We start from the raw sequence: 15,406 nt of genomic DNA on the forward strand, positions 1-15,406 counted from the left end.
TTATATTCATATTAAGGTAGTTTACAAGGAAACAACTGGAGCAAGATTTTTAAAAAAGCCAAGTCAAGAAAGGCACTAGAGTGGAGGTTTTAAAACAGAGTACTTCTCTTATAGATGACTGTAGTAAGTCAAAATAATTTATTTGAATTTGTCTTATACAAAATGGTTGAAAAAAATATGTGGGTCTAGGCAAAACAGGAACTATGATGAATGGAGAGGAAAAACCAAACAACTATAGAAAGAATGCTTGTGTTTAAATCAGTAATGATGCACTCAGAATTATGAATGTTGCTACAGTCCTCACTACCATGCCTCCAAAGCTGCAGAATAAAGAATCCCTAAAAAAGGAAAAAGGTAAATGGCATTGACATTATTAACCAATTGGCTAAAAATAAGCTTAACAACTAAGATAATTTATTGTGTGAAAAATTTCTATATATTAGAGAGGAAAACACAATTTTGGGAAAAGCAGACCATGACATACTTATTTGTATGTGTCCTTTAAAAGGGACCTAAATGAGAATAAACCAAAAAGAATATAAACTTCTGGCACTCTTAAGTAGAATACCACTGTGTTAAGTTTTAACTCAGCCTATAACATTCTTAAAACAAAACAAAACAACCAGAATATACAACCTAGACCAAACCAAATCTTAAGCAAAATAAACTAGACTATGGCCTTGAAAGAACAGCATCTAATAGCTTAGAATCAACATGAGATTTCTTTATGGGATCCTGAAGGAGCAGGTCAAGATCTGTATTAAATATCATTAGTGAACTAGATAAAAGAATTGAGATGTCTTATTAATTTTGTGGATTTTATTTTATTATAATAGGTTTATTTTATTATAATAGGTTGCTAACATGCTTAGAAAAGAGAATTGCAAAGCTGAAGAACTATAATGGTCATAAAAAGAAAAGGGAAACAAGTCCTAATGATGTAAAAGCTTAATGAGTTAATACATCTGTTCACAAACTTAACAGTATTCAACAGAATTTAACAAATTATAAAAATTATATATTTACTTCATTATTGTTTACTGAAGACACTGGTTTTGGGCCCCACATTTTTTTCTAAAATAGCAGACTAAGCACTCAACAATCAAGAAAATCATGAAAAACCAAGCAACCAAAAACCTTATTTACTGAGGATGAAGAAGCAATCATAAGAGAAGGTAAAAGAATGAAAACTGTCCTTATAAATAAAATGCTTATTACAAAGTAATTACCACAATTTTTTCTTATTCATCCACTAAGCAAGCACCCATTTTTATATGCTGGTAGGATCTAAGGAGAAATTGAGTTTCAATGGTAGCAAATAAGAAAACTTTGGCAGGAATGAGGATTAAACACTGAAAAAAGCTAGCACTGAAGAGTTTCAGTTTCTACTCTTGGGAAGACTTTTTATCTGTTAGTTCAGGATGAGATGTTTCCAGATACAAAATTTGAACCTAGAAAGAAATTTTTAAGTGTAACTGTATTAATACCAAAGTAAAAGTAAAATTCTCAATGGACTGAGTCATAATGAAGGCAAGCAAAATATTTGATAAGTTATAAAAGGGTAAAGAAAGCGGACAAATACATTAATTGATCTGCAAATCTTCTTTGAGAAATGAAGAATGAAGAACTATTTACCTGAATCCATGGCTCAGCTAAATCCTTATAAGCAGGAGGGATCTGCTGAGTTCCATAATGAGTAAGGTTAAAATTGCTCTCTTGATTCCTTCTTTGTGATCCAGCCAAAGGCTGCTGCTGTGTGGTTTGCTGTTGTGCAGCACGCAGGGAAGAAGGGGAATCCACGGGACTTGACAACTCATGGCTAAAATGAAAAATACAAAGTTTGCTAAAAAATATTTACAGATTAACAGATCACTTTGATAATATTTTTACTTTTATTTATCATATGCAAATCATTAATTCAAAATTACTACCTGTAGAAATCGTGGGATCTCCACTTAGACCTACAAAGGGGACATATTAAAGGTTCTCTATTTCTTCTACATTCTTCTGCCCCTAAAAAAATAAATAAATACAGAATACTTACAAAAATGTAAATGTATTAAGTATTTATATGTCATAACTGTTCGTAACAGTACAGGATTTCTATAGAAGGAACCAACAATAATTATTGGAGTACCTGAAAGCAGGCAAGCATAGCAGTTTAATTATTCTGATGCCTTTGCAAATGCTATTTTATTAGTCAAGACAACATGTACTTTCCTCACTATTGTTCAAAATGTTCTGCCCCACTTGATTACAAGGTTGGGTAATTCCGGGCCTTGCTTTGATGTTCCCCCTTTCTGTAAAGCTTCCCCAGACCTTCTTTCATGTACACCTTCCAGGTGGGAACTCTGCACTCCTTCTACTTCCACGTGTATCACACGATATTGGATGTCATTGCTCAGACAGATCAATTCTAACAGATCCTAAACTCTAATTTGTTGAAAACTTTACATATGGCCTAGGAACACTTTTCCACCCAATTCTCACTAATTTCCCCACAACTCATCATACAATTCCAAATAAAATGGTTAGCTGGAGAGCAACTGTGTTGAGTAAGCACAGGGATAAAGGAGTCACCTACAGATGGACATGCAGTGGTGGTGCAGCTTGTTCCGGCAGCCATCTTCACACACTGTAAGACTTTCTTCGTCAAGCATGCCCAACAAGCAAATAGGACACATTTGCTCTTCTTCATCCTTTATGCTATAAGGAAGGAGGAGCAAAAGTACTAAGTACAAAAGAATATAAGACAGAATTAATGCAATATGCTAATTAGAATTATGCTTCTTTAAAATACAAACACATTATTAGAAATAATTAAGAGCATCTTCTATTAACTATTTCAGGGATAATTATTTCTCCTATTAGCTTAGACAAATTTCAAATCAGATTCCATATATGTGTATTTACAGATTGTAAGTGTGAGTTAATTTGTCCTTGCCACAAATACAATTCAACACATGAGCTGCGATCTGAAAAACAGCACTTGTGGGCTGGGGTTGTGGTTCAGCAGTAGAGTGCTTGCCTAGCAGGTGTGAGGCCCTGGGTTTGATCCTCAGCACCACAAAAATAAATAAATAAAATAAACTACAACTAAAAAATAAATATTAAAAAATAGCAATGTATCCCTAAAATGTGGCTACTGTGCCTTTTGAATAAACAAACTGCTATAAGGTTTGACAAAATGATATTTAAAATAAAATAAAATAAAAGTGAAAGCAAGATGCAGATCAAAATATATGCATGACTTTGTATTTGTTTAAAAAAAAGAGAGGGAAATAGTGTGTGTGCACACATGCACCTGTTTCTCTCACACTGAATAAAAGGAAGAATTTATTTCCTTGTGTTATATAATTTAAAAAAGTTGTACAAAGCTTAACAATAGTTACATTGTGTGCAGTTGGTCTCTAGAGAAAGATTTTGTTTTATTTTACAAATAAAACTATATGGTATCAGCTTCCTTAGAACTAGATCTAGACACATGTTGCATTTTAAATGTACATAACCTTTCATCTAGACTTCTAAGAAACGATGAAACAAAAATAGAGATATGTGTGAGAATATTCACTGCAATATTATTTAACATAATGAAAAAATGAAAACAATCAAATGGACATCAAAAAGAAGTTAAAAAAATTATGTTCAACCAGACACTACAAATCTTTCAAAAGGAACAAAGAGATCCATTAAAAAAAAAAAATGCTTGGACGGAGGGGAAGGGAGGGGCTTGGGGATAGGAAAGATGTGGAATGAGATGGACATCATTACCCTAAGTACACATATGAAGACACGAATGATGTGAATCTATGAACCAGAGACAGGAAAAACTGTGCTCTACATGTGTACTATGAATTGAAATGCATTCTGCTGTCATGTATACAAATTATAATAAATAACTTTTTAAAAATAATGCACAATATATTATAGGGTGAAGAAAAAGGTAACATGACAAAATTCTAGCATGTACAGAATGTTTATGGCCAAATATGTGAAAATCGCAACATAAAATGGGCAATTATGTTGTATTTATTTGAATATTCCTAATATATGAAGTGCTTTTAGGAAATCAGTAAGAAAAATACTAATAACTCAATAGTAAAATGAACAGAGATAAAAGGCAATTAAATAAAAAATACCAATAGCCAATATAAGCATGAAAAGAGAAGTACAAAATGCATGTTAACAAAACCATATATTATTTTATTATTATTTTTTGGATTGGTAAAAATTAAATAGATTGGTAACATTTGGCCCCTGACAATGGCATAGGTAAACAGGTTGTCATATACACTGGTGGTAGGAATAAAAAATAAAATTTCTGAGAGGTAATTTTGTTATTAATCTTTAATATATTCAAATGTATATATTCATGATCTAAAAGTTCTATTTTCTAGGATGCTGTCTTACAGAAATATTTTAAGCATGTGAGCAGGAAAATAGAAAAATTTGTTGCACTTAGTAGACAAATAATTACTGGTATACTTAATATCAATCAATTAACGTAATGATAAATTAAACTATGGTGTATCAACAACATAAAAAAAGGAGTGTGTACTATTTTTTTTTTTTTTTTTTTTTTGTGGTGGGGCTAGGAAAAACCTGGGACCTTATACATGCTAGACAAGTGCTCTGCTACTGAAGAACATCCCAGGAGTTACTTGGGAAAATGATATTTAAAATAAAATGAAAATAAAAGCAAGATGCAGACCAAAATATATGGCATGACTTTGTATTTGTTAAAAAAAAAAAAGAGAGGGAAATAGTGTGTGTGCACATGCACCTGTTTCTCTCACACCTAATAAAAGGAAGAATTTATTTCCTTGTGTTATATAATTTAAAAAAGTTGTACAAAGCTTAACAATAGTTACGTTGTGTGCAGTTGTTCTGGAGAGAAAGATTTTGTTTTCTTATTTTTCACTGCCGCAGTGTGGCTGGGCACAAAATAACGGAGCAGCCACGAGGCACTTGTAGGTTCAAAACAGGAACTCCTATTATCCGCACTCCCGCCAATGCCACCCACGCGGGCCTTCCAGGAATACCACCCACTGGAAATCCCTCCTCCAGCACTTCCCCAACCAACACGAACTTTCCAGGAATTCCCAAGAGAACTCCAAAGTAGCAGCTCCAAAGCAGCATCACAGCAGTTATATATAGCTTAACTCAAATCATCATCTCAATGGTTCGCTGGCGTCACCTTTCAAACATTCCCTCTGGCAAATGCCAGGCTCATTCTGACTGGGCCTTGGCTCTCAACATTTCACTATGAACCTTTGTGAAGTGATAAACAGCTTTTAAAATCAACAATACTTCATTATTACATAAATATAAGAATCTGGGATGTTAAATTAGTTATAAAACCAATCTGTGGCAGACCTATCATTAAACTTTTACTTTAGAAGAATGTTTCATAATCTACCTACCTCTAAAAACTAGGTTCTGTGCTAAGCTCAGGTTTTCATTTTCCCCTGGGCCCAATAGTGTACTTCTAATGTCTAAGGCTAAAAAGTAGGTCTTAGTGACCAACAGCAAAATAATCATTTACAAAAAATTTCCCAATAAGCTGAACAAACAGGCCAGAAAAGTCACAATGTGTAATTCCTGAGGTGAAGTCACAATGACTAGACCTTTCTCCCTCCTGATTTATCTGAAGGTGGAAAAGCTATCAAAATATGCAATGTATTAAAGATAAACAATAAGTAGCATTGTTTTAAGAATAATTTATGTAACAATACATATACTATTTCATATTTACAAAAATTTTATTATAACATTTTACTTGTTATTAAACATTAAGTTCTTTATAATATTCTTCTTTGCTTTTTTGTTGTGGTAAAAAGTATATATTATCTAAAATTTGCCATATTAAACATTTTATTTTCATCTAAACAATTTTTTTTGAGAGAGAGAGAGAGAGAGAGAGAGAGAGAATTTTTTTTTAAATATTTATTTTTAGTTCTCGGCGGACACAACATCTTTGTTGGTATGTGGTGCTGAGGATGGAACCCGGGCAGCACGCATGCCAGGCGAGCGCGCTACCGCTTGAGCCACATCCCCAGCCCCCATAAACCATTTTTAAGAGTACAATTCAGGGGGCTGGGGATGTGGCTCAAGCGGTAGTACGCTCGCCAACCATGTGTGGGGGACTGGGTTCAATCCTCAGCACCAGGTAAAAATAAAATAAAAGATGTTGTGTCCACCGAAAACTAAAAAAAAATAAATATTAAAAAGAATTCTCTCTCTTAAAAAAAAAAAAAGAGTACAATTCAGGCCAGGGATTGTAGCTCAGTGGAAAAGTGCTTGCCTTAGCGTCACATTAAAATAAATAAATAAAATACGACTATTGTGTCCATCTACAACTAAAAATATTTTTAAAAAGTACAATTCAGTGTACATTCATGCTGGGCATCCATCACCACTATCCAGGATTCTTTTCATCTTGTAAAACTGAAACTACATCCCATTAAACAAGTCCCATCTCTGCCCAGCCTCTAGCAACCCCTATTCTACTTTTTATTTTTATTATTTTGACTAAGCACCTCATATAACTGGAATAATATGGTATTTGTTTTTTGTGTGTCTGGCTTATGTCACTTAGCATAATGTCCTCAAGGTTCATTCATATCGTAGCATATATCAGAATTTACTCCCTTTTTAAGGCTGGATAATATTTCATTGTATAAATGTTTTGAATTTCATTTTTCATCCATCACTTAATGAATATTTGGGTTGCTTCCACTGTATGTGTGTGCATAATTTTTAAGGTGTTATAATTTTCCACTGACTAGATAACTGTTTATCCATTTGTTGTTGACACCTGGGTTGTTATAAGAAATCACTAGGAACATCTTTGTGCCCACTGTTTTGACATTTCGGATTATTTTCATTTTGGTAGTTTTTTTCAGAAGATCACATGAATATAGAGCAGTGAGCAGCCAACTGCAAGACAACAAATCAGGTGGTGGTCTGCTCTGGTAAATGAAGTTTACTTGAATGCATCACACTCATTCATTTACAGATTATCTATGGCTATTTCCAGGCTACAAGGGCAGAGCTGAGTAGCTAGGACAAGAAACCCAATGGCCCACAAAGTAAACATTTAAAGTAAAAAAAAAAAGTTAACACCTCCTGTAATAACCATTACAATTTTTATGTACTTGTAATACTTTTCATATATTAGAAACTGGGTTTGTGCTTAATATAGTGTTATAACCTGAATGTGCTTTCAGTTATAAACATGTTTCCATGCCATTCAATATTCTTTAAAAGTACAATTTTAATGGTTGCATGACATATTCATTTTTTTAAAAAAATATTTTTTAGTTATCAATGGGCCTTTATTTATTTATATGTGGTGCTGAGAATAGAACCCAGTGCCTCACAGATGCTAGGCACATACTCTACTACTAAGCCACAACCCCACCCCCTTAACATATTCATAATGTGGACATACTTTAATTTAACCATTAAACCATTTAACTGAATTAATGAATCAAAACATTTTAAAAAGACACATTACCTTTTCCCAGAAAGGGAACAAAACCATTTTACATACATGAAGCACATCCTTCTAAGAACAGACTTGTTTCATTATAAAAGTCTTCACTAATTTTGTAAATAAAAACTATTACCTTTTTTTAAAATGATGTTTTGTTTGTTTAATTATTAGGTTGACCAAATATGTTTGTTATCCCCTTCAAATTATTTTGTGAACATCCTTTTCATTCCCTTTGTCCATTTATGTATGCACTGAGATTCTAGATTCCTCTTTGCAGATTTATTTATGGATAAGATTTTGTTGGATTTTGCAAATATTTTCAATTTGTACTAATTCTGATTTTTATTATTTCTGAAATATAATTTAAATTTTTAATGTAATTAGATCTGCAGATAAATTCCCTTTTATTTGTTTAATTTTTATATATAAAAACATGATTGTGTGGGGGAAAAAACTAAGTATATTATGACTATATTTTTGTAGTTTCTCCTCACAAATAAACAAATTTAAAATAAATCAACAGAATCCCCAAATTATGGTCAATCCATATTTTCAAGGCATCTTTTTTTCCATGTTACAGAGAAACTTTCTCTTTTAATTTTGGCTTGCTTGTTTTAAGTATTTGTTACTTTTCTTCAAAGTTAAAAGTTATGGAAATGCCGATTCAAAGGAGAAAGGAAAAATTAGAATAAGTTTGGGTCAGAAAGCTACAGAAATAAAGCGCTCTCTCTCTCTCTCTCTCTCTCTCTCTATTCTATTTAGAAGAGATAAGATGTGAGAGAAAGAGCTCTGAACTAAGAGCCAAGATACCCTGGTTATGCTCTTAATCAAGTGAGCTTCATGACCTCTTCAGGATTTAGTCATTATTAGGCCTAGAAAATTTTAATGCCCTAAACAACTTGGAAAAATCTAGGATTCTACAATCAATTCATTTAAAATTAAGCAAATTCAAATATTTATATTTTCCACAGATAAAAAATATTTCTCTCGTCTTCACTGAACCCTTGTCATGTTGTCATCACTTTCCCCTTCTTCACAAATTCTGAGATAGTTACAATACTTAAAAGGATGATGGGATGAATATGGGACTTAATCACTTAGACCAGTGCCTTGGGAACAAAGAGGAGGTTTCTGCAATAATTTAAATATCTCATTTTCCCCATTAACACCGGTAAAGAAATATCATAGAATAGAAAAAAATTCACTTGAATTATGATGATACTAGAGACTTAAAAAAGAATTTTACATTTGTCATTTTGGGCTACCTCTCTGATCCTTTAAGGCTTATAAATTCATCTTATCAGCAACTAGGTCATGGAAAGTTGGAAAAGCACTGTAGATGTCAAGTAAAAACTCTGATTAACAGCTGAACTTCTTTATTACAACTGATAAGTCTATTTAACTGGAATATGTTTATATTCTCAAAGGTAAAAGAGTTTGAGAGAATTATCTGGAAATAGCTATGAATTAATTAAATAGCTATTAATTAAATAACAATGTTATATAATTTAAAATCCTAAAGCTGGGTGCAGTGGCACCTTCCTGTAATCTCAGCAACCTGGGGCACTGAGGCAGGAGAATCTCAAGTTTGAGATCAGCCTCACCAACAACTGAGTTCCTGTCTCAAACAATAACAAGGATAGTAGGTGTATCTCAGTGTTAAAGCACCCCTGGATTCAATACCTAGTACCATACCAAAAAAAGTAAAATAAATAAATAAATTTTAAAAAACACTAAAAAATCCTCTAGTTGAAAGTGATTTTGGAAATGTAAATAAACTATCAAAAAACTACAGACATTTCCTTCTAATTACACAGTACTCAGCTTCATTATCTATAAAACAGTGGTAACACGTGGCTACCTAATGACATGGTTGTTAGAATGAGACAATATATCAGATGCTCTGGCACAGAGTATGATTGACAGACAGTAGCCACTTAGTATTTTACATCTGCCACATAATTTTTCTCATGAAATGGACATTTCTTATATGAATGTACCATTTCCAGCACTCTAGATTTTAGAATAAAATATCCTCAAATGACTTAATATTTATTTACCCTTGATTTTAACATGAAAACCAAGATTTAAAAATTAAATCATTTTTGAGCAATTTAACAAATAGATATAAAAAATCACCTCTAATTAAAAAATTAAATTAATGCTTAATTCCTTAAAATGTACTAACCTGTTTTCTGAACTAGATGTAGAAGTACTAGATGATGACAATGTATGAGAATTTGACATGCGTGAAACAAACTTCTGGATGGTGTTACGAGATGGAGCTTTGATTCTTGAGCTACGCCTACTGTGATATTTCTGGAACAAACTCTCAACCTAACATTGGAAAAAGACAGTAATAAAGATATTTGTGCCATAATTATACATATGAAGAGTTCTAGTGGTTGAAATATTATTCATATTTTATTTACATATGTTTTTCATAAAGCCGGTTTAAGAGCTTCAAAATTAAGAACACAGTTTACTTAGAAAAATATTCAGTGTTCACTGTTTTATTCATTTTAGAAGAAAAAATTTATCACTCAAGAGATCTCAAGAAAACTATCAGTACCAAATACTTCTTACATACCTTTGCACCTTCAAAATGATCACTGTTTATTTAAATTTGGAGCTCATAGAAAACTTTCAGAAATATATAAATTTGTTCACAATTTTAAAAATTCCAAAGCATTTATAAAAAAATTACCTCAAAATTTTTTAAAGTTTTTCTCCATAACATTGGATCTGAGGGTTCTAGTTGAAACACCCGGAGCATAACAAATAATAGATGAATACAAAATGTTCCACGCCCACAGCTGCAGTTCTGAAGAATTAAAAGAATTAAAACTGATGGGTTAATAAATCTGTGGTTTATCACTTTCTTAATATTTTTTAAATGTTTATACAAAATATATATTAATGTTTTTCATTATCTTTACATGTAAGACAAGTCTACAAATATTTCTACAAATTAATCTCTTATTTCAGTGAACTTATTAAAAAGATCAAATTTATTTAAGGTATTGACTCATAGTAAAAATCTCATAAATACATTTAAGAAAAACATTATTAGCTCCCAAATACATTTTAAACTGACTTTACTCAAGGGGATTAACTGATCTCAATTTAAGATAGTTGTAAATGTGAATTAGTACCAGATGCTAATACAATATAAGATGGTGACAAATACTACCTGTGGCCCAATAAACACTCGGTACTTGTTGTCGGGGCTGTCTCCTCCGATCAGGAAAGAGTTGGGTCCTATTTGCTGCAGTAAGTACAGTCTGGCCCGCATCACTTTGTTCACACGGCGGTTTGTTTCCTCAGGGCTGTACGGTGAGAAGCCATCCGGGGAAGGGGCTCTTCGAGGTGGTGTGATTCTGCCGCTCTGAAACTTTATGACAGTGTTTTTGTTTTCTAGATTTCTTACTTCTCAACAAGAAGTTAATAGTAAAAAAAAAAAAAAAAAGTCTACTAGACACCCATATGGTAGATTATATTCTAAAAAAAAAAAAAAAAAAAAAAATGCTTCAATGTGTCATGAAGCAAAGTCAGGCAAAATGCTGTCCTGACATACTCATCTCAGGTGAAATTTGGTAATCTCAGTCATCTTTACAACTGGTGATAACTCTGGCTGAGTGAGAACCACAGGTCAACTTCACAAATTACTCTGTAAACATTTGAAAAGTATGCTTGAAAGTATTATATAAACCAAAATAAAAGCATAAAAAGTAAACTCCAGAAGCAGGCAAAATGACTATGTCTAGGGGTAAAAATTAAACATCCAACTTCCTGCCTTCTATTTAAGGCTTTATTAAATGCTCTTCGGTGATTTGGAACTTACAAACACTGTCCTGGGACTCCTCCTACTATACATTCTATAGATACTTTTCCTTGATTAAAACATCTCACTGAAATCCCAGCGACTGGAGAGGCTGAGGCAGGGGGATCACAAGTTTGAGGCTAGTCACAGCAACTTGGCAAGACTTTGTCTCAGTGCTTCTAGGTTCAATTCCCAGTACCAAGGAAAATTAAAATAAGTAAATAAGTAAGTAAATAAACCTCGGTGGAGGCTGACAAAAACTTTCCTGTGGAGTAACATACTGCTCTTACTATACTTCACTGATTTTCCTACAACTTATTCTTTCCATCACTACCCAGTAAAAATACTGGTTGTTTTGGATGCACAGCTGAATAGTTAAAAATAATAAATGTTGGCAAGAGCACAAAGCAACCAGAATACTGTGTGTAGTTGCTTTGGGAAACTATAAGCAGTTCCTCAAAATGTTAAACATGTTACTCAGCAATTTCACTTCTAGGAATAACCCAAGAGAAATGAAAACATATGCCCCCACAAAAACTTGTTAATGAATGAATGTTCACAGCAGCATTTTTCATAATAGCCAAAAGGTGAAAATAGCTCAATTGATGAATGGGTCAACAAAACATATTATATATGCATAAAAAAGAATATTATTCTGCAATTGAAAATTAATGTAATATTGATGCATGTAATAGAACATGGATAAAACTTGACTGTGACTAACTTCTTTCACAGAAGACCACATATTGTATGGTTCCATTATATGAAGTGTTCAGAAGAGGGAAATATATAGACAGAAAACAGATTAGCAATTGCCTAAGGCTGGGCAGAGTCTGCTGTTCAAAGGAAAACTTTAGACTAAATAAATCTAACAGATTATTTGGGCAAAGAATGATTCATGAATCAGGCAGTACTCAAAACTAGAAGAGAGTCAGAGAGCTTTACCTTAGCAGCATGAAGTAAAAAATCAGCTTCTATAGGCTGAACACAAAGTAATTGCTGGATGGCCACAGGGAGGCTTTTGCCTTATCTGGTGGTCCCTAGTTATATAACCAGTTGGCTGGCTGGCTGTTTGTGATTGGCCAATAGTCAGTCTGATTTCCAGGTACAAAAACAGCTCTAGACCAACAGCTTCCTGTTTTAAGAGTGGGACTGTTTTGGGGGTTGGAGGAGATGTGGGATGCAATTCTGTTTATATTTCTATATAGTTTTACCACCATGACCCCCACGAACCACACCTCCCACTATTTACAGCCTGTGTAAACCCTAACACATGGATACTGGGTTTGGGCAGGTAGCTAGCTTTGGGCAATCAGGCAGTCCAACATGATAGAGTGGAGGCTAAGAAGAGCTTGCACGTTGCAGTTTTCCCTCCTGAAACACTGTTGCAATCCAGCCACCCTGCTATGACAAAGGGATGCCAATAGTCCCCAACTACTCTAGTCTTCCAGAAGAAGCCATGCATGTGAATGGAGAAGCACCCTTAGCTAGTCCAGCTTCAGCATATGCCATGGGGAGCAGAAAGCCACCTCTGCTGAGCTGTGCCCAATATGCAAAATTTGGGAATTACTAAAAGATAGTTATTGTGTTAATAATGAAAATGTACTTTTTTTTTTGAGATCTGAGGAAAACCAAAGCTCCTCCTTTTGGTCACTCTCTAACCATTTTTCCATTCACTCATTGGCTTCAAAGTTTTAGAAAGTTTAACATACATACATCCCATCACTGGAAGTCTCTGTCATGAAGGGCCCACCTGCTTTTTTTTTTTTTTTTGCAAATCTCTTTGATGACTGGCTTAACATAAAAAACAGTTGGATTCTCAGTTACTTCTGCATTCAATCTGCTGACATATAACGTGTTGGCCAGGGTAAGTGTAGGAAAGAAAACCGACCTCACACAGTTATGTAGACATAAAAGAAAGGAATATTCTGATAGACTTTTCAAATAATTATGCATAGTACACCAAGGCTCAAAAGTGGTTTCTTAAAAGTAGCTGTAATGTGACATTTGAAACCACACCAACAATGTTTCCCTACTGGTTAAAATCCAGATGACCTATTTTATACTTTATATGGATCCTATGAAATCACTGTTTTATACCATATAATACTCATCTGGAGTTCACTGAGTCATGCAGATCTTCCAAACACTCACATTTCATTATAATATTTTTTTTTAAAAAAATCACATCTGGTGTCATCTATCTCATTAGAGAAATCTTAAGTTCTGGGAAACTGTTAAGTTCACAGTGGTGAATATGACTTTTCTAAAATTCTAATTTTTGCTTTAAAATCTTAAATTTTGTCACTGGTGAAGAGTTTGTCTCAATTTGTTTGGCAGAAAAATATCTTCCAAATACCCAAGTCTGAATAATCATAGTTTGTTGGCCAGTCATTTTTTTCAAATAATAATATTTCATAAAAATACAACTTCTAGTTCACTTTGTGACTCTAACAATCACATGAATGTTTTTCCTTGAGACAACTACTATATTTTGGCATGGAGGAGAAGTGCTTTATGAAAGCTTCTCATTTCATCACAGAATATTTAAAAGGCGTGTATTTAATAAGAGTTGGGACTTAATAAAATTAATTTCTATTTCTCTGTCAAAGGCATTCCTAAGTAAAAGTGGCTATTTGTTTCTTTTAATGGCCAACATATAGCAATAAAGAAGAAAAATTCTGTTGTCATAGCCTTAATTCAGGTGAAGTCACCAGAAGTTTTACCCACCACAATTACCAGTGCAGTGAAAGATGCAAAAAACATATTTTATTAAAAAATTAGTTTGACCTAATGGATCTTCAGAAGAGGTCTCAGGACACCACCCCCACTCCCAACATGAGTATCTAGATCATACTTTGAAATTCTAACAGAATGCTCGGCAATATTTTCTGTATTATAAATGAGTCTAGAAATGATAGAAACTAATATATTTGTCAAAACGTTAACTTACAGGCACTGGGGAAACTCTTTTTCTCCTTACTCCTGGAGACTCTGATTTCACTGTGCGACCAGATGGGGAGCTACCGGGAGATGGGCTCCGACGGCCTTTGGGAGCTGGTGAAGCAGCACTTGCCAGGACCTCTCCTTGAGATTCAGCTGCCACGTTATTTATTTCAGATCCATCTCCTTTAACAGGGATTGGTTTTACCACCTAAATAAAAAGTATTCAATATTTTGGTTACTCAAAAACATAAATGATAAATGAACTTGAATATCACAGACTAGGAAGTTAATCAGATTATATAAATATACCATAAAGTACACCAAATTTTATTTGGTATTACTTTTTTTTTTAAAAAAAAATTAAACCATAAATGTTAAAGACATTTTTACTTATATAAAAGTCAGTCATTTATGGTTTCTTATTAGTTAAAATGTTTTTGTACAACATTTTAGAAATGGTACTGTTATTATATGCCCAAACTCATTTAATATTTGAAATCAATAATCAAAAGTTAGCCAACAAATGTGAAAAATAAACACTTATAACTTCTATAGTTAATTTACTAAATAAATGAAGATCTTTTCATTTATTTTGAAAAAATGTAGGGTCTGAAAAACTCAGCATGATTTTAAGTAATCAAATAATCTGACTGATGAATATAAACCACCTTGACCTTTATTTTTTTTAAACAATTACATTTCATAATAGTTTAGACACATATCTCAGAAAACCAAAAGAAGCCAGAAGCTTAAAGAATCTCTCAAGTAGAAATTAAGTTTAAAATACTTTTTTTTTTTTTTTTAATTTTAAAGCTCTCAGATTGAATCTAGCCATAAACTAAAGGCCAAACTTTCTGGTCTTCCTACTACTTCTATTACACAGTCAGTCATTATTCTATTAACCTTGCCTAACCTTCCCTCACTCTGTGCTCCACTCACTCTCCAAATCCTCATCTCCAGCATGCAGTGTCCCAGGAAGCATACCATCATGTGAAGAAAACTCATCCATTTAAAAAAAAAAATTTTTATTTGTTTTACTTAGCCATACATGACAGTAGAATGCATTTATGCACTTTGATATACCATATATAGATGGAGTATAATTTCTCATTTTTCTGATTGCACATGTTATAGAATCA

At 33.1% G+C, this 15,406-nt stretch overlaps 1 protein-coding gene across 3 annotated transcripts in view; it reads right to left on the minus strand.

Annotated features, from left to right (window-relative positions):
- Positions 1-15,406, minus strand: part of MAP3K1 (mitogen-activated protein kinase kinase kinase 1) — an 82,515-nt gene that overhangs the window by 15,554 nt on the left and 51,555 nt on the right. For all 3 annotated transcript variants that reach the window (XR_014020628.1, XM_081282019.1, XM_081282018.1), the window contains exons 3-9: positions 14,275-14,475; positions 10,692-10,892; positions 10,206-10,322; positions 9,687-9,835; positions 2,585-2,706; positions 1,932-2,013; positions 1,636-1,819 (exon numbers count right to left, since the gene is read on the minus strand). Coding sequence is in view for 2 of the 3 variants with exons in the window: in XM_081282019.1 (XP_081138145.1) it covers positions 1,636-1,819; positions 1,932-2,013; positions 2,585-2,706; positions 9,687-9,835; positions 10,206-10,322; positions 10,692-10,892; positions 14,275-14,475 (1,056 nt within the window). In the remaining variant the exon portion in view is untranslated. The remainder of the gene's footprint in view (positions 1-1,635; positions 1,820-1,931; positions 2,014-2,584; positions 2,707-9,686; positions 9,836-10,205; positions 10,323-10,691; positions 10,893-14,274; positions 14,476-15,406) is intronic.

This window comes from Spermophilus citellus (genome assembly GCF_964194105.1).
Source record: "Spermophilus citellus genome assembly, chromosome: 1".
NCBI lineage: Eukaryota > Metazoa > Chordata > Mammalia > Rodentia > Sciuridae > Spermophilus > Spermophilus citellus.